General features: G+C 41.2%; 6 protein-coding genes across 14 annotated transcripts; 4 read left to right on the forward strand and 2 right to left on the reverse strand.

The window, feature by feature from the left end:
• The first annotated feature begins 21 nt into the window (after nt 1-21).
• Nucleotides 22-3668, forward strand: LOC107046208 (cationic amino acid transporter 4). Its single transcript, XM_015268761.1, has 5 exons — nt 22-167; nt 291-437; nt 546-1798; nt 1894-2278; nt 2384-3668. Exons 2-5 carry the CDS (start codon nt 296-298, stop codon nt 2593-2595), a joined length of 1992 nt encoding a protein of 663 aa, XP_015124247.1. The 5' UTR covers nt 22-167; nt 291-295; the 3' UTR covers nt 2596-3668.
• Nucleotides 3658-7533, reverse strand: LOC107046209 (acetyl-coenzyme A transporter 1). 2 transcript variants are annotated; one of them, XM_015268763.2, is made up of 10 exons: nt 7432-7533; nt 6863-7048; nt 6530-6720; nt 6214-6443; nt 5826-6109; nt 5379-5533; nt 5091-5284; nt 4639-4941; nt 4346-4561; nt 3658-4129 (listed from the first exon to the last, which is right to left on the reverse strand). In XM_015268763.2, exons 4-10 carry the CDS (start codon nt 6415-6417, stop codon nt 3962-3964), a joined length of 1524 nt encoding a protein of 507 aa, XP_015124249.1. In that variant the 5' UTR covers nt 6418-6443; nt 6530-6720; nt 6863-7048; nt 7432-7533; the 3' UTR covers nt 3658-3961. The 2 variants fall into 2 exon arrangements, with proteins under 2 accessions (XP_015124249.1, XP_015124248.1); XM_015268762.2 differs by having other exon boundaries at nt 6530-6782.
• Nucleotides 7320-10362, forward strand: LOC107046210 (verprolin). 2 transcript variants are annotated; one of them, XM_015268765.2, is made up of 5 exons: nt 7320-7852; nt 8054-8110; nt 8216-8389; nt 8573-9475; nt 9952-10362. In XM_015268765.2, the coding sequence occupies exons 3-5, from the start codon at nt 8233-8235 to the stop codon at nt 10074-10076; spliced, it is 1185 nt and encodes a 394-aa protein (XP_015124251.1). In that variant the 5' UTR covers nt 7320-7852; nt 8054-8110; nt 8216-8232; the 3' UTR covers nt 10077-10362. The 2 variants fall into 2 exon arrangements, with proteins under 2 accessions (XP_015124251.1, XP_015124250.1); XM_015268764.2 differs by lacking the exon at nt 8054-8110 and having other exon boundaries at nt 7329-7410; nt 7544-7852; nt 9952-10361.
• LOC107046207 (ATP-binding cassette sub-family F member 3) lies at nt 10192-13728 on the reverse strand. 3 transcript variants are annotated; one of them, XM_015268759.2, is made up of 5 exons: nt 13383-13728; nt 13137-13242; nt 11283-12904; nt 10988-11208; nt 10192-10689 (listed from the first exon to the last, which is right to left on the reverse strand). In XM_015268759.2, exons 1-5 carry the CDS (start codon nt 13408-13410, stop codon nt 10543-10545), a joined length of 2124 nt encoding a protein of 707 aa, XP_015124245.1. In that variant the 5' UTR covers nt 13411-13728; the 3' UTR covers nt 10192-10542. The 3 variants fall into 3 exon arrangements, with proteins under 3 accessions (XP_015124245.1, XP_015124244.1, XP_015124246.1); XM_015268758.2 differs by having other exon boundaries at nt 13338-13727; XM_015268760.2 differs by lacking the exon at nt 13383-13728 and having other exon boundaries at nt 13142-13228.
• LOC107046211 lies at nt 13611-15780 on the forward strand. The gene is made up of 2 exons (XM_015268767.2): nt 13611-14399; nt 14665-15780. Exons 1-2 carry the CDS (start codon nt 14301-14303, stop codon nt 15187-15189), a joined length of 624 nt encoding a protein of 207 aa, XP_015124253.1. The 5' UTR covers nt 13611-14300; the 3' UTR covers nt 15190-15780.
• Nucleotides 15781-16274: 494 nt separating this feature from the next.
• Nucleotides 16275-26094, forward strand: LOC107046212 (chromodomain-helicase-DNA-binding protein Mi-2 homolog). 5 transcript variants are annotated; one of them, XM_015268768.2, is made up of 8 exons: nt 16275-16578; nt 17925-18016; nt 18113-19069; nt 19247-19412; nt 19752-22717; nt 22852-22943; nt 23055-24754; nt 24985-26094. In XM_015268768.2, exons 1-8 carry the CDS (start codon nt 16542-16544, stop codon nt 24987-24989), a joined length of 6015 nt encoding a protein of 2004 aa, XP_015124254.1. In that variant the 5' UTR covers nt 16275-16541; the 3' UTR covers nt 24990-26094. The 5 variants fall into 5 exon arrangements, with proteins under 5 accessions (XP_015124254.1, XP_015124255.1, XP_015124257.1 ...); XM_015268769.2 differs by having other exon boundaries at nt 23058-24754; XM_015268771.2 differs by having other exon boundaries at nt 19247-19403.
• Nucleotides 26095-26117: the final 23 nt, after the last annotated feature.

Consider the following 26117-nt stretch of genomic DNA (forward strand, 5'->3'; position numbering starts at 1 on the left):
AGTTGATCGATCGCTCGAGGAGTTTGCGTACTGGAAAACACCTACGCATCATCGGCAAATAGTCAATTTTTCATGCCCTCGATGCCTGGAGTACACAAAAACACCGTAGCATCCCCGAAGTAGTCAGTGTCATCATCGATAAATAAACCGGAATAGTACTCCAAAAGGTAATAATCACGAAAAATCTTCGCTTTTAATACGAGATGAGAATGGTGTCAAATCAATAGCACGTGCAGAAGACAGCTGTTCTCTCTGAATAATTAATACATCCATTCATGTAATATTCCTAGGCGAAATGCCGTCGGTCAGGAGAATGATCCTCGGGCACGTGATGTCTGGAATGTGCTCCAAGATGAATCGAACGAAACGATTGGATGGGGACTCGATGGAAACTCCGTTAAAACGATGTTTAACAACATTCGATATGACTCTATTGGGTAATATAAGTGTAGAGATAGTGAAACAATTGATCCTGGAGTTTTTTCTCCGAAATAGAGAATTAATCGATCAATCATTTAATTATTATAATGAATATCTGTTGCCAGGGGTTGGACACATGGTCGGTGCCGGGATATACGTTCTCACCGGTAGTGTAGCCCACGACATAGCAGGTCCCGCAGTAATTCTTTCGTTTCTCCTGGCTGGGCTTGCCTCGCTCCTTGCAGCCTTCTGCTACGCGGAATTCGGGGCTCGAGTCCCAAGAGCCGGCAGTGCGTACGTCTATACTTACGTATCCGTCGGTGAATTCTGGGCTTTCGTAATCGGCTGGAACATCATCCTCGAGCACATGATCGGAGCGGCGTCAGTCGCCCGAGCGTGGTCCGGCTACGTTGACTCGTTATCCGGTGGAGTTGTCAGTAATTGGACACAAGAGGCATTTTCAGGGTTCGAAATGGGCGAACCCCTGGCTCATGTACCTGATCCTCTGGCCGCACTCCTCTGCCTCTTTTACGCTCTTCTTCTCGGTTGCGGCGTCAAGGCCTCAGCCAGACTCAACTCCGCCCTGACCCTTGTCAATCTCGGAGTGATTCTCCTCGTCATTGGTCTCGGATTTCAATACGCCGACTTGGATAACTGGGTGAACTCCGCACACGGTGGATTCCTCCCCTTCGGTTTGAGCGGAGTTTTAGCTGGTGCTGCCAGTTGCTTCTACGCATTCGTCGGTTTCGATTCGATCGCCAGTTCTGGAGAAGAGGCACGAGAACCCAGTCAGAGTATTCCCAGAGCAACGGCTCTATCAATGGCTATTGTCACCCTAGGATACGTCACCCTCAGTGGAATGCTCACCCTGATTGTGCCCTATGGAGACATCAATCCGAGTGCTGCATTGCCAGAGGCCTTCGCCGCCAACGGTGTCACCTGGGCTAAATACGTAATCAGTATCGGCGCACTCTGTGGTATGACGACAACTTTATTCGGCTCTCTCTTCTCCCTGCCGAGGATCATGTACGCCATGGCCAGTGATGGCTTGCTCTTCTCATTTCTGGCTCGAGTTAATGAGAGAACGCAAATTCCCCTGATTACCCTGGCTATCAGTGGAGTCCTCAGTGCGGTTATAGCGTTATTGTTTGATCTTCGGCATTTGGTGGAGTTCATGTCCATCGGTACGTTCCTTGCGTACACCATCGTCTCTGCAAGTGTCATTGTTCTTCGATATCGACCGTATCACTGTCTCGACGGACTCCCTCATCAGAGCTTGAGGTGCAAGGATAAGACGAGTGAATTGGAATCGCCTGGAAGTGATAGCTCCACGACTAGTAGCAGCACTACTGGATCCTCATCGCCTGATCATTCTGAGGTAGGATTTTTCTTGATGTGTCCACGTGCGAAAAAATTTAGATTAGAAAATTGTGGCGCTGCACACGCTCTTATGGTTTTGAAAATAACTTTCAGCTATTGGAGAGTGAGCATTTGAATCCTGTTGGTCGTTTGAAGAAACGCTACACGTGGCTGACTAACATAATTGGCTCCTGGGAACCTGGAACAGCCGTAGTTGCAGCTGTCATAATCTACACCGGGGGATGTGCCTGCATCTGTATCCTCACAGTCATGAAAATGGAAACTTGGTGGGACGATATCCTCTACGTCTACATGCTTCTGGTCACAATAGCCAGTCTTCTTGTTATTGGAGCTCACGAACAGTCCCCTCCGGCTAACGATAAATTTCGAGTCCCTCTCGTTCCCTGGATCCCTGCCCTCAGCATCTACACAAACGTTCTACTTGTCAGCCACTTGCATATCTTGACTTGGTTCCGATTTCTCATCTGGATGTTTATCGGTAATTTCCATTTTTCATCTTGTATTTTTATTTTTTTTCAAGGTCAATTAAAATGATTTACTCTTCAAAGCGATAAAAAAAATTGATTTCTCTTTTCTATCGCAGGAATGTTCATCTACTTCTTGTATGGCATTCACCACAGTATCGAGGCGACCGGTCCCAATTCCTATTCCGTTCTCATGACTACCCTGGAAGCAGAGCAAGCTCAAGCACGCAGTAAATGGACCTCGGGTGTAAAGTTCAAGGCGGCACGCTCGCAATTTCAAAGAAATCCCGACAAACAACCGATTTTAACGAGTGACTCGTACAATCGTTAATTCTTCAGTCAAGTACAAGTCCCTATTGCTGACTAGTCATTTTAGTTTAGGAATACAAATATCCCGAACCTTTCACAATTTTCGTTGGAACAAAAAAAGACTGCATTCATCACACTCATTACATTCGATACATCATCCAACAGTCGCTGAGCGTACAATGAACGTTAGATTTTCTATATTTTTCTCGAGATGAAATGAATTATTAGCGGGTGAAAAGTGTTGATCTATTCATATTTTATGTTGGACCATAGGCCTATAATAGGGAATCCAGCGCTCGCTATTTTGGTCTATGATTAATGTTGTACAATTTCCGAGAAATACATCTAATTTGATCAATGTTGTATGTTGAGAATTTTTAAAATTTTTCGTCGTCATTTTTCACAGTATCGACATCAAAACGCACGATCCATACCTCGACAATACCATACCATGACAAGAGTTTTTTTTTTTTAATGTGAATGTCCACGTATTTTCCTAATTAACAATCCATCATCCAGTAATAACGGGTGTAAAAGTGTCCCAAGTGATTAATAATGACAGGAATGAACACCAAATATCCCATAAAGATTAGGCCGCCCAGGGACATTACACTTGCAGTGCAATTCTCAACTGCAACAGCATCATGTGCAGATTGTTGTCGTTAATTATCAATTTCTCAATAGTCTACATACTTGTCAATGCAATTGCGAACGGTACGTGCCATCGGTTTGGACCATATGTGTCTCACGATGACGACAACGACGACGATGATGCCCCTGGGTGCCCTGTACTCCGCAGGGGAGAGAAGTTGCGTCAACCCTGGAGAGATGAAACTCAAGAAGAAACGCTAACTACAAGAACACCCAAATCGCAGGTTTCGACTACTTCAGAATCAGTGGATGGCTCTGGCCCTGAACCGGGAGCTGGTTGGACTAGTGATGAAACTGGAGTCATTATAAAAATTCTCTTCAACGATCATCCACCTCTCAAGAGAAGTATACGCAGCATCAAGTGTGGAATCAGTGAAAAATGTGATTAAAGCAAAGAGAATAAATAATAAAAATGAAATCAATAAAATCTCAATGTTAAATAAATTGTTTCCACTTTATTTACATTTTTTAAATGTTAAAAGAATTTGCCTAAAAACATGATTTATTAAAATTGTTGGAATGATGATGCAAATCATAATAGAAAGAACAATTTGGGTCAATATTGTGCTAATATGGACAGTTCATCAAATTTTGAAATATCAAATAAATTATTTACACATCAGATTCAACCGAAAATATTCCCTTATTTGACTGTTTAATAAATAAATGTATATGGAGGAGTTAATGAAACAATCGGATGAATTATTATGAATAAAAATCTAGACAACCAGTAAACGTTAACTCCTGTGCGGCACAACTTTCCAATCAGTCATCGGTCTGGACTGCAAGTAATTTATTTTCCTCTTTCCCCATCTGAACCATACGACCCCAATTATTACACAGACGATACTCTCAAGGTAGAATCCGTCCAGTCGTGTGATGCACTTGCCATTGAGCTCACATTGCTGAGGAGTAAGGAAAAATATGGAATTGCCAATGCCATTTTCGACGAATGAGCATTTTTTTAATTCAGTAGAAAAATTCAATGAATTTTCCGCTATTTGAAATTTTATGCCTAGGAATTTTCAATACAATCTCAAGGAAATTTTGATTGAATTGAGAATTTTTATGGAATTGTATTTTTTTTTCATACGTGACACAATATTTCACATAATAATTACCTCTTGTGCTGTGGGTGTACCACAATCATTATTGGCATCACTGTTGCACGATTTCCACGTGAGAGCATCGACAAACCAAAGTGCGGCTGTCGTGGGCCAATTGCCCCCGAGATTGCAAAGTGTATTCAAGAATGTCATATAAGTTCCACCCACGGTAGGATCACTCACTTTGGCGAAAAATGCCATAGAAGCTACAAACATACTACTTACTGTTATCTGTAAAAAATAAAAAAAAGTAGATAAAATATAATTGTTCACACCATCTCCGACAGGGAAATACTTTCATGTTTTACCTGATGGAAAACATATAGGAGAACAAGGAGGACAAAATAATACGGCGATACTTGGCCATTATTTATGAAGGACGGTGTTATCCACACCAATCCTGCAGCGATAAGACCGCATAAGAGTCTGTAAGGCATGGCTTTTAAAAAGACATCCAGTGGTCGAGGGCCCACAGTGTGTCTAGATATGGCTAGTGGCAAGACAATCTGCAGTGGTATCAGTGGAACTGCCATCAAGGCTATTTTTTCTTTTGGTACACCAGCGTCTATGAGTTTCAAACCCGTCACTGCATCGCATGCAGAAAAGCCAATCTAAGGGAATAAATATCCAAGTTTTATATGTTAGAATTAGTATTGAATAAAATTGTTTGAAAAAGATCGTAAGGTCAAGTTCAATTGACAATTTATTCATAAGAAAAAATGACGAGTATCGAAACCTAATGCTGTTTTATTATCATTACCTTGGAAGTGAGTAGAATCAATGCTGTCATTTTAATAGTTGGTAATTTCATTGTAGCCCAGAGTAAACTGTACGAGTGTTTAACATCTTCCCAGAGATCATTGGTCTGGGAATGTTGCTCATCAGTTTCACGTTTGAAAATAGCAACCATTGATGTGCAAACAATAAAAGCCCAGCCCCAAAAGTGTAAAAATCCTGGGAAAGGAATGAATAAAATTTATTCCAATGATATACTCAGAATTGACTGAATAAAGCGAGCATTTCGTAGTAATAGAGGAAGGAATATTACCAGGCAGTGTAATAAGTCCCTCAGTCGATGGAGTAGAGCGAAGATATGCATTACAAAATTCAGGAGACTCTAGTGCCATGAAAAGAACATATCCTAAAAAATACCCTGCAGTCTGACCAACGCTATTGCAGGTGGAAGCATATCCTACATTGTTTCTAAAATAAATGAAACGAGTATTTAGTAGAGTATTTATGATAATGAAGAATGCCTCGAGATGTACTTAAATATAATTCTATTGAAATTTCGAGAAATTTCGTCATTGAAAATTCAGTTTTATGGAAAAATCAACAATAACTGTAAATTTAAGTTCAATTATTTTATGGAATAAGTTGAGAGAAATCGGGACAATTGAAATGAATTGAGAAATTTGCCGAAATATCACTCTCCTGAAAATTCCTAATGAAGAGTGGCTGAAAGTTTAATTTTCATCCAACAGTGTAGGAATACCTCTTCAACATCGTAAGTGCCCAGCCATCGACAACAATATCCTGAGTAGCCGCAAGCACATTAAGCGAAAAAAATAATACGGTGAGTAACCCAATACTCGGCTGACTGTCATTCATCCACTGCTGTACATGTCCCGACAGGTACAGCATAAACATACCCATGGTATACTGTATGGGTATCAGCCATGTCTTTCGTCTCCCAAATTTCTGGGAGTATATTGCATCAACGATTGGAGCCCAGAATAGTTTTAAGGAGAATGGCCACAGAACGAAACTAAATTCCGCCTAGTGAGGAAAAGTTATAAACGATTTCATAACATTATTATATTCCCACAGATTGGGATGTTCATACTCTTTCAGGCAGAATGAATATTTAAAAAAACCTATACCTGTTGTTTATATGAAATATGACTATTCTGGAGTATCATGGGAATAGCACTGCACAATCCAAGAGGAATTCCCTGGAGTAAATACAAAAACAAGAGGAGGGCAATATTGCCCTCGTCTCCTCGGACATTACCAGGTTCATGATAATCGTTGGCACCGAGCTGGCCATACTCTATCGAATCTTGTCTACCATTTTTACGTTTCATTGTGACAAGACTTCAATTTTTTTAACCTTGAAATATTAAATGGCCTTATTCACTGGCTGCATTATTCACCCATAACTAAATAAATAAATAAATAAATAAATATGAAACTCACCGAAAACCAATTGACATACGTGATGAATTTCCTCTCTCTAAAAATCATGTAGCAGTCACCACCCCTATTCCGTTATTCAGTATTTCGTAGACTTCTAATCACTGATGAAGGCACTCGATGAACATTCATTTCTGCCAGACGTAACCTACTGCTGTAACTCCTGATTCCTCAATTTTGGTAAATTCCGCCAACTATCATTTCATTTCGAGAAAAAAGAAATCAGCTTCGTTCGTAAGACCCTTCGTCTCACTACCTATATTGTTATTAAATTCGCGAATCGACGATTAAATATAAATTCCTAATCGATAGTTTTCTCTGTTAAAAAATACTCACTGTAACCACTCCGTGAATCAACTGTGCTGCAATCACTGACAATATTGTCACCGATTTGCCACGTTGTGGTGGCTGTTTGTGCCTGTGTATTTTTTATGAGCAGTTGTGCGTGAATCGTGTGACTGGTGTGTTATCAGTACGTGGTCGAATCGCAGTGTCTGGCGCGAATACGCGGGCACAAATGAGCTAGATTCAAACGAAATTTACGAGCTTCATAAAAAATCATCTCAATTTTTGTCAAGTGGAATTGACTTTTTTTTGGAAGGATTAATAACTTAGAAAAAAATTTTTTCACTAAGCCATCTAAATTTTAAAAAAAGTCAGTGTCCATTTCAAAAGTATTTAATTATAAATAAACTATTAGTTTAATGTAAATGAAAAAACTGCATTCTTAAGCTATTCCAAATTGTTTCCAAATAATTGGGTTTGGTTTCATTCGGAAATTGATTAGATATGTTTTTGCTGCATCTTTTTTTTTTTATTGAGGGATTGGGGTTTTGTGGAATAGAAGTGCCTGACGCGAACATGCAGACATACTCGTAAATACGGTAGATTCAAACGATACTCACTAGCTCTTTAAAAAAATCAAGTAGATTTTTATAATGTTGATTATTTTTGTGTTTCCATTTTTGTTCGTGAATTCCATGAAGCGATTGTTGCGCACCCGACGATTCTCGACAGCACTAATATAGCCCTCTCTCTCGAAGCAATGCAATGTCGTATATAAAATATATGGCCAGCACCGTGTGGGGGTGAGCGAGAGAGGACGGGACGTGAGTTAATCACCATTAAAAGCCTTGTGTGTGGGCTGTACGCCGTTTCTCCCGAATTTCATAGAAATTTTCCTCCTACCCATTGAAAGGAGGATAAAAAAGTGGCAATTAAAGGCACAAATGTTGCATTAACAAGTGTTCATTTTCGAAGAGTTAATTTGAAGTACCGCGATTGCTCCAATTTCTCTGTCAAGACCAACTTAAAACTCTTCAGGAGGTAAATACCCAAGATAATCTAATCTTATAAACATGTGAAAACTGTTAAAACATTTTCATGCCTTCATATCATTCATTTTCATATGATTAAGTTGAATTAACGTTGTGAAGTTATAATCTATCATCAACATTGTTCATGATTTTGTCAATTTAACCGATTGTTTCACGCGATTGATCAAACTTCATGGACGAAAAAACAAAGAGCTCACATAAATAACAAAATGGTATTGGTAAAGACTCAAGACACTCCCAGTGAATCGTGAGTCAGCTGTAGATCCTTGTCAGTGACATTGGATTAATCATCAATCATATCGTACAACAATTCTCGGAAGTTTAATAACCCATTGTATTTCCATTAATGCAGATTCGAAATAATAAACAATGTCGGCTCCACCACCCCCACCGCCTCCAGCATTTAACATAAACAGTGCACCTAGCGCTGATCCACAGGGTAGAAATCAATTATTACAGTCAATTAGAGCTGGAAAGCAGTTGAAGAAGACAGTAACTGTTGATAAGAGTGCGCCAGCGATCTCAGGTAAACACAGGCCATCTCCACTTCCATGAAGCGGAAACTAGTGAAATATTCGCTAGTTGAAAAATTCAAAACAATCGTATGCCTTTAAGAATATTTCAACACTCTTAAATTAGTTTCAGCTTCATCTTCTCCCCCCTCCCCTGTCCCCCTTAACCCGATATTAAACTAAATGAAAAATTCCAGGAAAAGTGAAAAATGGCTCAAGTCCCAACTCGCCAGCGGCTCCGAGTCTCTCCTCAAACGGTAATAGCACGAGCACAAATGCCCCAATGGGTCTAGGTGGATTGTTCGCCGGAGGAATGCCCAAACTCAAGCCCACAGGATTGAGAACAGCAATTGTTGAAAAAGAAGTCCCATCACCCCCGAGTAATCAATCCTCTGGAACGATGAAGCGTGGTCCACCACCAGTTCCTCCCCCAGCGGCCCAGAAGCCTCAAATACAGACTGAAAGTAGCCCGGAGCCAAGCAAGGGCTTTGGCAAGCCAACACTGGCCCCAAAGCCTCCAGGAGCACCTCCTCCTCCAGCCATTGTCTCGGGCTCGTCGACCCTCCAGAAGCCCTGTCCACCACCAAAGAAACTCGATTTACTTCGTGGAGGTGGTGTATCGAGGGCCCAGAGCATGAGACTACCAAGATCACCCCCTGTCCTAGCTCCAAACTCGTCATCACTCCATCAGTCTCAGGACTGTCTGAACGAGACACATCAGAGGCCCATGAACAGAGTTCTGAGGCCACCAGTGGCGCGACCACCGTCACCCCCAACCTCCAGAAATGCCAGTGGAGTCTCAGGCCCGGTAATGCGCGCAGCACCTCCTCCTCCTTCGAGAACCTGCGTCACAGCCCCAAGTATGCCACCACCTCCTCCACCACCCCCTCATCGTTCAAACGTCACTACTCATCAGAGAATAGCACCTCAACCTCCACCCACACCACCAACACGGAATCTATCGTTATCAAATGGTCAAAGCGCTGTGACAAGTACTCAAGACCTAGAGACGAGATTTATCGATCAATTTCACTCGATAGCGACATTCCCATCGCCAGAGCCATTCCGGGGTGTACCAAAATTCTACAATAGTAAAAATGGTGAGATTAACAATCAGTCGTTATTTGGATTTACACTAAAACGTCAATCTTGCCAATTTGATATTTAATAACACGATTATAGAATTGATTATAGTTGTCTTATTCTTTTCTTTTTTTTTGATTATTTTATCATTCAACTATTATTTGTAAATGAGCTTTGTAACGCATGGGCGCTTAATACATCGGTTCATTTACCTTGATTTTCAAATAGCACTATTCTTGATTCTGGTTATTCATACGAAAATGCACTCTCTACTCCCTATTCCTCATATCTTATTTTCAGTTTGGATGAATGATTCGATCAGTCTGAATGATTATTTAACATTTAACAAAACATTTATCGTTTCATCATTTCGTTCTCTTCTCTCTGCATCATGAGCATCTAATGACACTCTGGCTACCGCATACAAGCATGTGTCTCAGCAAACATTTGGGATTTGAGAAAATAAAAACAATGAGAAAAACGAAAATTCCAGCGGCAAAACAACAAGCACCGGCACCACCTCTGCAATCGAGTCCCACACCCAGTACCATGATTCAATTGAACGCTTCAGCTGGGGGTAGACAGTGGCAACACAATGCAGCATCCTCGGCGTGTTGATGAATTGTTCATTAATCATTAAATTGAGAGTCACGTGAGGAGGGTATCTATTATTATTTTGTATATAACATTATTTCTTTCCACTGGTATTGCTGCAAATAAAACTCAACATCGATGAAGATTTCCAAATGCTGTTGAGTTTATGCATAATAGCCAAATGTATAATTTATAAATATAAATAGTCATTTAGAACGACCAGTAAAATTGTAATACTATTAAACAGATCATAATTACATTACTTAGTCAAATAACAATTTCCTATTGATTCATTAATTGTCATTGCTGATGTTCTTTTTTTATTAAATAGTTCATAATTTTCAATTTCAAAATCATCTGTAGAAACGTACCTACATCGAATTACCTATGGGCCTTTCGTTAGGCAGTAATATTTGTGGCTAATGCCCCCAATATTTAAATACACAATGGTGAGAATTGAATTAGCGAGGTCCAGTTTAAAAAATCATGTCTAAGCTTCGAGTTCTTTTTCAATGATCTTGCGGTATTCGTCGAAACCACCTTCAATACATCGCACTGATCCTTGGCCACATACCCAGAGCTCTGTGCACACTAGCCTGATTAAACGCTCGTCGTGGGATACGAGAATGACACCAGCCTGTGAATCAAAAATACAAAATCATTTCATCGAAATTAAAAAAAAACGTCAAGGACATTTCACATAGAAAGCGAATTCAATACGCTTAGAAATGTATCTGTATGTGTAAAATAACGGGGTTTAACTTGAAAAATTAAATTCCCTGGTTGATTCTGTCAATAGTAATATCCTTGTCTCAGAGACAAATATTGAAACCAATAGTTGATGAATACTATTCGCCTACCATTTCATCTCACAATGAAAATATAGTGAAAATCATTTGGAACACATGAGATTCATCTTGGATATGAATGAATACCTGACAAGTATTGAGAGCTTTGCCCAGTGCCTCTATCGACTCGATATCAAGATGATTGGTAGGTTCATCGAGAACGAGAAAATTGGGCATAGCAGCACACATGAGGGCAAATGCAACCCTGGACTTTTGTCCTCCAGAAAGAGAACAAATTGTTTGCAATGCAAGATCTCCACTGACTCCAAAACTACCGAGCATTCTCCTGTATTCTTCTGTTGGCTTCCCTGCAATATAAATTCTTGCCTCAGTAGAGCAATTCATTGATGATTTATTTTACTTTCGAGTATGAAATGTTCACCTGGAAAATGATTCTGTAATAATTCCACAGGACACACACTCATATCAAGCTGATCCACATGATGCTGACTAAAATATCCAAATTTAAGATTGCGATGTATGTGAATAGTCCCACGAGTTGGACTCAATGTCCCCGTAATAATCTTCAATAAAGTCGTCTTCCCCGCCCCATTCTCTCCAACTATACAAATCCGTGATTGAAGTGTGGCAGTGAGATTAACACCCGTAAATATGTAATCACTATTTTTCGATGTTTCATAACGAAATGAAACTTCATTCAATTGTAGTATCGGTGGACTGAGAGGTACGACATCAGGAAATCTCAGGGTGACTTCAGCCTCCTTCTCCACAGCTTTGAGCTCTGGTAATTTCTCCAACATTTTTATCTTGCTCTGCACACTGGAGGCACGATTGGCATTGTATCGAAAACGATCGATGAACTCCTGTACATGTGCTCGTTTCGCCTGCTGGGCTTCGTACTCCCTCTGGGCATTTTTCTCTCGCTCCCCCTTTGTCTTCTCAAATTGCTCGTAATTTCCCCTGTAAGCCTCGATCTTCTGTCCCTTGAGGTAAAGTATATCCGTGGGAACAGTATCCAAGAAATTTCGATCGTGAGAGACGACGAGTAATGTAGTGGGCCAACACTGCAGATACTTCTCTAACCACAGAATTGCCTTGATGTCCAACATATTGGTGGGTTCATCGAGCAATAAAAGATCAGGTCTGGAGAAGAGAGCCCTTGCCAGTGCCAATCGCATCCTCCAGCCTCCTGAGAAGGCTTTTGTCGGCCAGGACTGTCTCTCCACCGAGAATCCCAGACCAGAGAGAATAGCCCCAGCTCTCGAAGGTGCTTTTTCCACTTCAGCTGTTTGCATTGCCTCGTAAACCTTGGCCAACTCCTCCCCCAATGTGTCACTCTTCCCTCCCTCCTTCTCGATCAACACCTGGAGTTCTGCCTCACGACTCAATAACGCACTCCTCTCAGTATCAGATTCGAGAACTGAATTGAGGGCTGATGTTTCGTCACCAGCTACCTCCTGCTCCACATGCAGTACTCGAACGTGCGAAGGTATCCTCAACTGTTTATTCGAAATCATTCGTAAGAGGGTGGTTTTTCCAAGCCCATTGCGTCCTATCAAACCGTAACGACGACCAAAGGCCAGAGTCAAATCTGCACCCTGAAGAAGAACTCTGTCCCCATATGCAACATCAAAGTTCTCAATCCTGATGTCCTGTGTTTTATTAGTTCCCCCTTTACTCTCCATCCTACTCTCCTTTTTACTCATCATTTGACTGGCACTGGCTGTGTCACCTGACTGATTTCCAATCAAATTATTCTTGTTGGGATTTGAATCCTGGCCAGTTCGTTTTTCCTGCTTCTGTTGAAGTTTAGCTTCAGCTTTCTCGAGTTTTTTGGCATCCACTTTCATCGTGTCGTCCCTTGTCGTCACCCAAATACTCTTAATTTGTTCTACCTGTTCCTCTAGAGTTGCGGCCATTGCACCCAAATGCACCGGGGCATTCAGAACTTTGTTCATACCATTTTGACGTTTCTCATGGAGATTTCCATCTCCACCGTTGGTGGTGCCTTTCAACATTGCTAGGAGGGTCTCGCATATTTGCCTGTTGATTAGAAAAATTTAAAAATTATGGTGTTTCATATGGAATTGCATGATTTAATAAAAAAAAATGAATAAATAAGACGCAGAGAATTTGATAAATGATGATACCCGATGTGTTTATTTCATTTTCTTGCCGACATTTTGATATTCAAATGAAATTAATTCTCATTATTATATATTTATATATATGTAAATTAAAAATAGGGGAAATGAAAGTCAGAAAGTGTACAGACCTAACCTCGTTTTCAGGTTTGTCAGCTACCTCGTGCAACACCTGTCCAATTGCCTCATACACCTCCTCCCCATCCTCAAAATCATCCTTTGAACTGTCAAGAATACCTGAACCATAAAAATTCCCGAGAGCATTATCATCAAATTTATATACTCCAAGAGTAGAAAAATAAATTAATTTCGAGGTTATCATTTGACAGTACCCTCGACATAATGATACAACTCGTCGTCTATAGTTGGAAATTCACTTTTGATATAATCACCACAGGCTGCCATACTCAAACCGAGTTGACACAATCTTCCACTCACACCTCTCAATTAATTAAATAGTACAATAAATGATGGTCCTCGTTATGGCAATATCTACCTCGAAATGGACCGATATTTCAAAATGATTTTTTTTTGTACAAAATTTTAACAGAGACAGACACATGTCTACGTTGGCGCCATCTTGGGAATTGGATGGAGGAGTGAAACGTGTGGAAACGTGTGTGTGTAATGACTGGGGAGTTCATTTATCTCCACCCAGCGTGTGTGTGTGTGTGTGTGCCCACCGAACTTTGTAGGAGAATTTATAATTAGTTGACGACGATAGATCGAAAGAGGGGAAACACCATTCCATGGAATTGAAATCAATGAGGCTTTGTACCTGAAATAAAAAAAATGTCTCAATGCTACTTTATCGTTGAAAATACCTCGCCATCTTGATGCTTGTGCTTGTGGCACAAGAGGCACAAGGAGAATTTCGTGGTGATAGCACAATGTGTGTGTGTGCAAGGAGTCGCAGTACGTACGGCCTGGATTGACGTTTACTCCCCAGCAGCCAATGTTTTGATTCATCCAGTGAATTAACATACCTATATATTTCCATTAATTTTCAATCGCTTGCGCAATAGACAACACAATTTAAAAAAAAAATGAACAGTATTACCATTAGCGAAAAAATATCGAGAACATGATTTTTTGCAAATGACGATTGGAGTGAGTTTTAACTGATAAAAAGTACGGAACAAATTACGCATGAGAAAACGGGATGCATTGCTAACTGATGATGGTTAACGAGAGTGGTCAGTTTTAACAAATAGTGTTGTTATTTTCAATAACAAGATATTGTTTTGATGCATTGAGAGGGAATTATTTTTTGATATTAACAATTGAATGGTAAAATGGCCACTGATGTGAAGGAGTCTGACACTGAGGAACACGAGAGACCAGCCCCAGCTAAGAGACAATGCATGAAAATCGTAAACATTCATGATGAAATGGTACACGAGGTTTATTATATAATTCATGAGATGAATTAGGGAAAGGTGGGGCAAAATGGATACTTGAGGCATTTTTTTTATATTCACAACTCAGGAGTAAAATGATAAAGCTCAAACTGAGATTATTACAAAGAGGAAAAAGAGTATAATATTCAAGGGAAAAATTGAATAAGGCATTGACATTAGAAAAAATTCTAGTGTCTATTTTGCCCCTTGGTCTTTACAGCATGTCAATTTAATTACTAATTTTATTCCCTATTCTTAGACTCATCAAACAGCACAAGATCCTGCTCCAGAAGTTGAAACTGAATTCGAGAGGACTGAGAGACTAATACGAGAGAAACTTCGAAGATGGCAAGCATGTCAGATGGCCAAAGGCTTCGTTGACAACACGATAAATCGTGTAATGGAGAACTACATTCTAGGACCACAAGTGGATGCCTCACAATTTCGGTTATTCCGGGGGACCGATATGGAAGATACTGCAGTGATGATGGCTATAAGGAATCACGGTTTGGTGCATTCAGGGCAATTTGAAGATGAGAGCGATCTTTATCAGAGTTTTTCCAACTCTGTGGAGAGGAACGAATTTCCAAAATCGAAGAACTTTGATATTCCCTTGGGAGCTACTTCATCCAAGATAATATCATCGAGTCAGATCGACAATTGCCAAGAGAGTATGAAAGAGAAAAATGATGAGGGAGGGGACGAGCAGGATTTTTTGGAGCGAGCAGTTGCAGAGGCCATCAAAATAAAAGGGCTCAGTGCCCTGAGTGTCGATTACGGTTGAAACTCACTCACTCATGTGAGATATTAACATTCGTTATTTTTTTTTCAAGTCGCGCATTCCAGTCGTAAACAGTCTCTAACATTGTAATCTTAAGGCCAATTTTCTCAACCTCTTTCTATATCCAACTAAATGAATACTAATGAACTAATTGCGAATGAATTGATTTGGAGAATCTGTTGGAGAGTATATCATGTAAATCTATGAAATAGCCACTGAAGAATTCAACTGAGGAAATTAAACGCTTCAACTGAATGGGAAAACTGTAGTCCTTTCATGCCATAGAATGACAAAACTGTGAAAGCTTCGTTCCTATTGTACTGTCAGCAGATAAATATTAACGAGAGTATTCTTGTATCACATGTAATGCGTATGTCATATTTATTTCGATAAAGCGGTAAAAGAATTAGTACGATTATGATTTCAGAGTATGTGCTTACTCCGAATAAAAGAAAATTTGAAATCGACTTGTCGATAAGTTATTCAAGACATCAATAATGTAAATAGTTGCAGAGATAAAGGGAGATGAGGAGGCCATATGTAATGCAATACAAAAGAATCCTAAATAAAAACTAAAAACCTTATCAGAAGATATGTCAGGTGTTTCTTTTTTCTTACTTCCTGATTGAAATCCATTTTTCTGCGATTATACCTTGTTCGCTGTTGTGCACCTGCACTCATCGCGAGTTTTTGGAAAAGGTTTTCCTAAAGGGTCTTTTCCAATGGTTTTTTACAAAAATTAAAAGATTGTGGAATGAATCCAACAGCAAAAATATTTCCTCCAGAAAATGCAATTGGTATTTCCAGAAAAATGCAAAGATATAAAAAAAGGGAAAAAGCAAAAACGAATAGCAGTGGGATGGGATCTAGGAGTGTTCGGGGCGCCACACGAAAAATAGTCGAAAGCGTGAAAGGTGGGGGGCAAAAGTTGTCGGAATGGAATAAACTCGTTGGACCCAGAGGGACGGTGCGGGGAATACGAAAAGAAGAGCATATAGTACAAAGTACGTTGAGAAAGAGAGAGGTCTGCAGTACGGTAGTAACCGCAGCCAAGGTGAACTGTGAGACCCCAAGTCCATCCCCCCCACACACACACACATACAATAGCTGTAACTGCGCAGCATATGTGTGAGTTTGATTTAGGTAGTGTTAGTTGAACACCAAAAAGCCGAAGCAGCCGAAGGTGAACGCCGAATTGTACTCAGTGTTGCCGAAGTGCCCCGAACATTTTACCGAGGCAGCGTGAGCATCTCTAGTAACGCCGTTAATGTCGCATTTACCCGCCGTTTTTGTCCACGTTTGTCGTTGAATTGTCAATAATTAGTGGTCTAAATAATAAATAAAGTGTATCGGCGATGGCGTCAGACGAGGAGGTAGAGGAGAGTTACGCAGGTATGCCGATATAATCGTAATAATCGAATGGATTAGCCACTAAATTTTTTTTGTTAAAACCAAGGCTTGCTCTTGCTCCGGCACCAAGCACTTGGGTACTTGCCTATCTGCCTGCGGGACACGCAGGGGAGGACGCGCGCTTTTCGTACGATGGCTGCCATGTCAATTGGTCCTTTGCAATTTTTCATTATTATTTCACAGTATCAAATTTATCATTTATTATCACTCTAACTCATTCTACGGGGATAATGAATATGATTAGAATTCCCGGTGTTTTCCCGTTGTTACTGTGATTTAGGGAGATGCCCCGCATTTCCATAGTCATACAGCCCCGTTTTTTTTTTTATTTCTTGTCAAATCGGCTACTGAGAAAACTGGTGCACCATTACACCACTCTCGTGTCGACCTCCAACAAATTTTTTTTCGCTTTTGGCTCCGCTTTGTATTGTCGCATATCGATTCACCAGATTTCATTAAATTTTTTATGTGTTTTTTTACATTTTTGGCATATTGCTTAATTATTCATATTTAGATGATATTGTACTTTGTCGGTTTTATCCATTAAAAATTTGCTGTATTTCTTGAATCAACGAAGTACACAAATTGCAAGCACCACGAGGGTTCAAGAACCTTGTATTTGGCAATAAAATGAAGGTTTTATTCCCCAAAATATGGAAATTGTAGTTTATGAATGTAATTAGACTACCGTCGCTATTAAAATTGAATGGTTCAATACAACAATATTGAAACTCCTTCAATATTGCAGAGTTCAATCTGCCAAAGATGCCTGTTTTTTTTCCCCCTGGAATTGATTTTTCGAAACATTTTTTCTCTCATGGATTCACAGTCTTTGGCGACGTCTACAGATGCATACATCCATATACATATATTTGCCTACGTGTAATTAACGAAAGTGCATTGATCCATAATGAAAAAGATGGAGGATAAAATCTCCCAATGTACAATGCAACGAGCATAATAAATTATTCAATTTGTATATCGCCGATGAATTTATTTATTTCTTTTGTTAATGTCAAATTCAGAGAGTGTGCAAACGTATCATAAAAGAAAAAGAGATAGGAGAGTGTGGTAGTACGTTCGCCCTTCCAAAGAAAATGGCGGCGACCGCACACTTGCACAAAGCATTCATGAGACGCGGATTAACTCAAAAATGATATTTTTTGTATTTCCCAGGAAATTTTCATTTCTTTTCAGTGACTTTTCTCCAGATTTTTCAGATTAAAAAAAATCACAGCAAAACCGCGTGTTTTATCACATTGCGAATTCCACGAATATCTCTGACTTATTCTCATAATCAATTATTATTAATGACTTGATAATCCCAGGGGAAGATGACGTGGAGGAGTCCAATGCAACAGTAGCTAATGTCGCTCAACCCCTCGACGGTTCGTCAGACGCTGAAGAATCTCAAAGACTCGTAAGTAACAGATTCCAATGGAATTAAGGATCTCCAGAATTCTAGTGAATAATCCTAGTGCTTGTAGAATATAATAAAATTGATGGATTTTACCAGGAGGAGGATGACGACTACGAGCCCGAGGAGCGTAAAAAGAAGAAAGGAAAGAAGCGAAAAGCCAGGAGTGAGGATAAAAAAGGAAAAAAGAAGAAAAAGAAGAAAAAATCAGACTCGGGAGATGAGAGTGATTACGGGGGTGGTGGTGGTGGTGAGGTGGTTGATGGTGGAGGTGAGGACAGTGACTATGCCAGCAATCGTAAGAGTAGAAAATCATCGTCGAGAAAATCGTCGAGTCACAGTACCTCGACAACACAGGCCCAGGAGCCGGCAACTGGAATGCCAACGATTGAGGAAGTTTGCAGTACATTTGGCCTGACGGATGTGCCAATTGAGTACACAGACGCAGATTTTCAGAATCTAACGGCTTACAAATTGTTTCAACAGCACGTGAGACCAGCACTGGCTAAAGAGAACCCAAAAGTCCCGATGTCAAAGTTGATGATGCTGGTGGCAGCAAAATGGCGTGACTTTTTGGTGCTGAATCCTCATACCCAACCAGACACTGAAGTCTCTATGTCAAATGCAGAGGAGGAGAACAAAAGTGCTAGATCGAGTCGTGGTGCACCTGTTCAGGAGATTGACGACGACGAGGAGGAGGACGAGGACAGTGATCGCCGGAGAAAGTCACGTGGCTCGAGGGCCAAGAAGGGGAAAAAGGCCTCCAAGGTGCCAACCCTCAAGATCAAATTGGGAAAACGTAAACGAGGGAGTTCGGATGAGGAGGCCGAAGGCAGTGTCGCAGGCTCTGACAGAGACTCTGATATGGAATTTGAGCAGATGCTGGCTGATGCTGAAGAGGTACCTGGCGGCGAAGGAAGTACCAAGGGCCATGAGGATGCGGCCCCTGAGGCACCGGCAGAACCACCAGTTCGGAGGAAGGCTAAAACCAAGATTGGTAATAAAACTAAAAAGAAAAAGAAGACCAAGACGACCTCCAAGTTTCCAGATGGCGAGGAAAGTATCTAAGTTTAATGGTGGGATATTCAGCAATGAAAGATGAAACGAAATGAATTCACTCAAGTAAACTTATAATAACCTTTCTCCCCAATTTCAATTTCATACGCCATCATTACTGAATTTTCTCACTAAATAAAATAAGTTTAGCATAATAATTTCCAATTATTATTTCAGCAGACTGATCACCAAGACTACTGCGAGGTTTGCCAGCAAGGTGGTGAGATAATCCTCTGCGACACGTGCCCGAGAGCATACCATTTGGTATGCCTCGAGCCAGAGTTGGAGGAAACCCCCGAGGGAAAATGGAGCTGTCCCCACTGCGAAGGCGAAGGTATTTCAGGTACCTTAATAAAAATTCCTATCCCTACATCCGCCCCATTAGAATTTTCGTTTTATTTAACTCCTCCTCCATTCTGAGCCCGGAAGGGAAGGTGATTTTTATTTGGACTCCACTTATTGAACAAGCAATCACGTCACGTATGAAAAAATCGTATAGAAATGTGATTCTATATGGAATCCTTACGTTTGTATTTTCACAATTTAATACACCAAGTTTATCATTAACTTTATTATACAGTATTAGGGAATTGAAAAATAAAAAACATGCAATTACTATACGATTCGTTCATTCGTGACCCAGTCCGTGTTTCAAGACATTAAAACACCACTGCTGTTGAAGGTGCTGCCGAGGATGACGACGAGCACATGGAGTTTTGTCGCGTCTGCAAGGACGGCGGAGAACTCCTTTGTTGCGACAGCTGTACAAGCGCTTACCACACGCACTGTCTCAATCCACCCCTCTCCGAGATCCCTGATGGCGACTGGAAGTGTCCGAGATGTTCCTGTCCCCCTCTGATGGGTAGAGTCGCCAAGATTTTAACCTGGAGGTGGAAAGAGAATAGTACTGAGAGTCCCTCAGAGGAGCCCTCCACCAGCAAAGCAGCCCCCAAGCCCCGAAGAACTCGTGAATTCTTCGTCAAATGGGCTGAGATGTCATACTGGCACTGTGACTGGGTGACCGAGCTCCAGCTGGATGTATTTCACCCCCTAATGTTCCGAAACTACTCTCGAAAATACGACATGGACGAGCCTCCAAAGTTAGAAGAGCCATTGGACGAGAGTGATACTCGAGTAAAACGTCTGCTTGCCGTTGATAGTGCAGCTACCACTCGTGATGAAGCAGCATTGGAGGAGAAATTCTATCGTTACGGGGTTCGTCCAGAGTGGCTGGTGGTTCACCGAGTGATAAATCATCGTTATCAGAGAGATGGTAGAGCGGCTTATCTCGTTAAATGGCGAGAATTGGGGTATGATCAGGCCACATGGGAGGACGAGCACGAGGACATTCCTGGGCTCAAACAGGCCATCGATTACTACCAGGATCTGCGAGCTGCCAATAGCTTGGAGGGCACCACTTCGAGAAAAGGGAAAAAGGGTAAAGGAAAAAAGTCCAAGACACGTGAACTCATTGACGATGAAGAGAGAGCCCCAAGACGTTATACTCCACCTCCTGACAAGCCCACAACAGACCTGAAGAAGAAATACGAGAGACAACCAGACTATCTCGACATTACTGGGATGCAGCTACATCCTTATCAACTGGAGGGTCTCAACTGGTTGAGATACTCGTGGGGACAGGGCATCGACACCATCCTCGCTGATGAAATGGGTCTCGGTAAGACCATTCAAACCATCACTTTCCTCTATTCACTTTACAAAGAGGGACACTGCAAGGGACCTTTCCTTGTCTCGGTTCCCCTCTCCACTATCATCAATTGGGAACGTGAGTTCGAGACTTGGGCGCCTGATTTCTACTGCGTCACATATGTCGGTGATAAAGACAGTCGAATTGTCATTCGAGAGAATGAATTGTCCTTTGAGGAAGGTGCTGTGCGTTCTGGTCGTGCCTCAAAAATTCGCTCTTCACAGATTAAATTCAACGTCTTGCTGACAAGTTATGAACTCATTTCGATTGACTCTGCATGTTTAGGATCGATCGACTGGGCTGTTCTCGTTGTGGACGAGGCTCACAGGCTCAAGTCTAATCAGTCCAAGTTCTTCAGGCTGCTGGCGTCGTATAACATTGCTTATAAATTATTGCTCACTGGTACACCCCTTCAGAATAACCTCGAAGAGCTTTTCCATCTCCTAAATTTCCTCTGTCGAGACAAGTTCAACGATCTGTCTGCATTCCAAAACGAGTTTGCAGATATTTCCAAGGAGGAACAGGTGAAGAAACTTCACGAGATGTTGGGTCCCCACATGTTGAGAAGATTGAAGGCAGATGTACTGAAAAATATGCCGAGTAAATCAGAGTTTATTGTTCGTGTCGAGCTCTCCCCAATGCAAAAGAAATACTACAAGTACATTTTAACGAGAAACTTCGAGGCTCTCAATCCAAAAGGCGGAGGTCAGCAGGTGTCCCTCCTGAACATCATGATGGATTTGAAGAAGTGTTGTAATCATCCGTACTTATTCCCAGCTGCATCCCAAGAGGCACCAACAGGTCCAAACGGCAATTACGAGAGTTCTGCTTTGATAAAAGCAGCTGGAAAGCTTGTTCTCTTGAGCAGGATGCTTAAGAAATTGAGGGACGATGGCCATCGCGTTCTCATTTTCTCCCAAATGACAAAGATGTTGGACATTCTTGAGGATTACCTCGAGGGCGAGGGCTACAAGTACGAGAGAATTGACGGTAACATCACTGGTACCCAACGACAAGAGGCTATCGACAGATTTAATGCGCCTGGTGCTCAACAATTTGTATTTCTACTGTCTACTCGTGCTGGTGGTCTTGGTATCAACTTGGCAACAGCTGACACTGTGATAATCTACGATTCCGATTGGAATCCCCACAATGATATTCAGGCATTCTCTCGTGCCCACAGAATCGGTCAAGCCAACAAGGTTATGATTTATCGATTCGTCACGAGAAATTCAGTGGAGGAACGTGTGACCCAGGTTGCCAAACGAAAGATGATGTTGACTCATTTGGTGGTGAGACCTGGAATGGGAGGAAAGGGCGCCAACTTCAGTAAACAAGAGCTTGATGACATTTTACGTTTTGGCACTGAAGAGTTGTTCAAAGAAGAAGAGGGCAAGGAGGATGAGGCAATTCATTATGACGACAAGGCAGTGGCTGAACTCCTTGATCGCAGTAAAGAGGGTATCGAGCAGAAGGAGAACTGGGCAAACGAGTACTTAAGTTCCTTCAAAGTTGCCTCTTATGTTACCAAGGAGGGTGAAACTGAGGAGGAAGCTGATACAGAGATTATCAAGCAGGAAGCGGAAAACACTGATCCAGCTTACTGGATCAAACTCCTCAGGCATCACTACGAGCAGCAGCAGGAGGACATCGCCCGGACCCTTGGCAAGGGTAAACGTGTCCGCAAACAGGTCAATTACAACGATGGTGGAGTCACTGGGGACCAGGGGGCACGTGATGATCAACCCTGGCAGGAGAATCTCTCTGATTACAACAGTGACTTTAGTGCACCGAGTGATGATGATAAGGAGGATGATGACTTTGATGAGAAAGGAGATGGGGACCTGTTGTCAAGGAGGAGTAGACGTCGATTGGAGAGACGTGATGAGAAGGACAGGCCATTGCCACCACTGCTTGCTAGAGTTAATGGAAATATTGAGGTTTGTTATTATTAATTTGTCTGAAAAGTTGAGTGTCAATTTTCTCCCCCAATGCAATTCATATTCAATTGCATTTTAAGTAGAATTAGAAAATTAAACTCTATATAAAAAATTTAATTTTTCATTTTCTGTAGGTTCTCGGTTTCAACGCGAGACAACGAAAGGCCTTCCTCAACGCAATAATGCGCTATGGAATGCCACCTCAGGATGCATTCAATTCTCAATGGTAAGTTGACAGGATTAATTCCCCTAGAATCTTCTAGCACCTCTTCTTCATTGTCAAGAAAATTTAAAATCCATTCAGAATGAGAATTATAGTCTGGACTGCTTCTATCTGTAGGTTGGTGCGAGACCTAAGGGGCAAATCGGAAAAGAACTTCAAGGCCTACGTCTCCCTCTTCATGAGACATCTGTGCGAGCCAGGTGCTGATAATGCAGAGACATTTGCTGATGGTGTACCCAGAGAAGGACTCAGTCGTCAGCATGTGCTCACAAGAATTGGTGTCATGTCACTTATTCGAAAGAAAGTCCAGGAGTTTGAACACATCAATGGTTACTACTCGATGCCTGAAATGATTAGAAAACCAGTGGAACCAGTCAAGTCGGAGAGTGCAGCTGTTGCTGCGACCGCTGTTGCCCCAGGCACTGCAACACCACCAACAACAACAACAACAATAACAACAACAACAGGCCCTGAGAGTGTAACATCGACAATAACCAGTACCAGTACAACAGCAACAACTTCTAGTACCCCAAGTCCAACTTCGACAGTGACACCCACCAGCACATCTCCATCCATGGGTATCACCACCCAGAGTTCCTCAGTTCCAACATCAGCTGCAGTGAACTCCAATGAAACAAAAACCTCAATCGATGAAGATGGAAAAGAGACGAAGGAAGAGATCAAGGAGAAAGAATCTGGATTAGAACCTAAAGAACCGAAAGAGGAGGCAAAAGAACCCAAGGAGACAGCTGATGCATCAAGTGATAAGGAGATTAAACCCAAGGAAGAGGACAAAAGAGAGGAGAAGACCACAGATTCCGAGAGCTCTGAGAAGGAGAAAGATCAGTCAGCAGATGCTAAATCTGAGAAAATTGTTAAATCTGAGGAGAACAAAGCTGAGGGTGAATCAAAACCCAAGCTCGAGACAGAGGAGGAGGTAGTTATCGTCAAGGACGATGAGGAAGAGTCCGAGAAGAAAGAGGAGAAAGATAGTAAAGACAAAGAGACCAAGGATACAGAAGTGGAAGTGAAACCAAAACGTAAATTCATGTTCAACATTGCTGATGGAGGTTTCACAGAGCTGCACACCCTGTGGTTGAACGAGGAGAAGGCAGCAGTGCCTGGTAGAGAGTATGAGATATGGCACAGAAGACATGATTACTGGTTATTAGCTGGTATCGTAACTCATGGCTATGGTCGCTGGCAGGACATCCAGAATGATATAAGATTTGCGATAATCAACGAGCCATTCAAGATGGACGTTGGCAAAGGCAATTTCCTCGAGATCAAGAATAAATTTTTGGCAAGACGTTTCAAGCTTCTCGAGCAGGCCCTCGTCATCGAGGAGCAGTTGAGGAGAGCTGCATACCTGAATCTCACTCAGGATCCAAATCATCCGGCAATGAGTCTGAATGCAAGATTTGCCGAGGTAGAGTGTCTCGCCGAGTCCCACCAGCATCTCAGCAAGGAGAGCCTGGCTGGCAACAAACCAGCCAATGCAGTCCTCCACAAGGTCCTCAATCAGCTCGAGGAGCTCCTCTCAGACATGAAATCTGATGTTTCTCGTCTGCCAGCCACTCTCGCACGTATTCCACCAGTTGCCCAGCGTCTCCAAATGTCAGAGCGCTCGATTCTTAGTCGATTGGCAGCAACTGCACCTGGAGGTGGCAGCAGTCAAGCTGGACAGGCTGCCCTACTGGCTCAACAGTTTCCAGCTGGTTTCTCTGGAGGTCAATTGCAAGCAACATTTGCTGGTGCCGCCAACTTTGGTAACTTCAGGCCACAGTATTCCGTGCCAGGACAGCCACCACAAGGTTTTACACTTTTCATTCAATCATAAAATGAAATTCCTCCATCGTTTGACAGTAATTAAAACAGATTTATTTGGCCTTGACTGTTCGTCAGTATGCAATAAATCAACAATTCATCATTTACATCACGATTGCAATATTGATGCCAAATAATGTGCGTTTTAATTACTTTCATTCAATGCTGCCAAGTCCTCTAGGGATCCCTTGTACTAAAATTTATCTTTTTATTCCAGCTTAAAGTGTTGCAGAAGAGATTTCTGGATGAAATAATTCGAGATATCCGTGGCGCAACCGAAATTGACCAAAAGGACGATAGAAAACCAATTATTTGCGCGATGTAATTTTATTTTTGTGAGAATCACAATGACTAGTTGAATTTTCACTAGGTAAGGACCTAAGAATTAACAGAAGATTAAAAAGAAAGAAACAAAAAAAAATGGGAAACGCTACATATAATACGTACCAATAAACAAAAAAATCACAATTTTCCTGTATTTATTATCTGTACATTTGGCGTCAAATATCAGCAAAAGTTGAATGGAAATTTGATGAAAACAAATCACTTTTTGTATGGAGAACATTTGTTATCGTAGAATGAGAAAAAAAAAAGAAAAAAAAAGGAAAATACAATGGGGACTAGATTGTCTCGCCAGTGGTATTTGGTGAAAAACAGTCGATTTATAATCGTTTCATTGAGCTGATAACGCTTAGTTGATAATCATTATTTACGTGAAAAATTGATCTATTTAAGGAATGCATTTAAGTGAATTTGACAATTGTAGGAAATTTAAAAAGTTAATGAAGAACACTCGATATAATTTATTATTCGCTTGTTCATTGATAATATTTTTTTGTAAGCAATTAGTCTCTACTCAACGATACTTTGATTTAAACTCTACTATCATGAATCCATTGTAAAATATTAAAAATACAATTTTGGTTGACATTCGGTCGGACACTTAAGTAGATAGAATTTAATATTGTAATAGGCCTGTAGAACATTTTCTTTCTCTTTTTCTTCCTCCCTTCGGTTTTATAATAACGTATTCAAGTTTTCGGGGCCCCGTAACATATTTGTATCGATCACACTGTGAAATACTTACTCGCAATTGGGAGTTAACCATCATCCCCCTCCCAATTGCTATTATTGCCCGCATAATATAATCACACGATTCGACACATGTAACGAAGAAAATCAATCCCCTCAAGACAACTTGTAAGACATTGTAAATTTTATCGTTTACCCTCTGATTCTGCTTTCTCTCTCTCATAATTTCAAAATATGTATACATTTTTTTTACGAGTGCGGGAGTGAATAAATAAAAATTTTGTCTTGCTCCGAATATTATTTCTCTTCTGTGAGTTG

The sequence above is a fragment of the Diachasma alloeum genome, unplaced genomic scaffold, assembly GCF_001412515.2.
Source record: "Diachasma alloeum isolate Michigan unplaced genomic scaffold, Dall2.0 Dall_scaffold_01228, whole genome shotgun sequence".
Lineage (NCBI taxonomy): Eukaryota > Metazoa > Arthropoda > Insecta > Hymenoptera > Braconidae > Diachasma > Diachasma alloeum.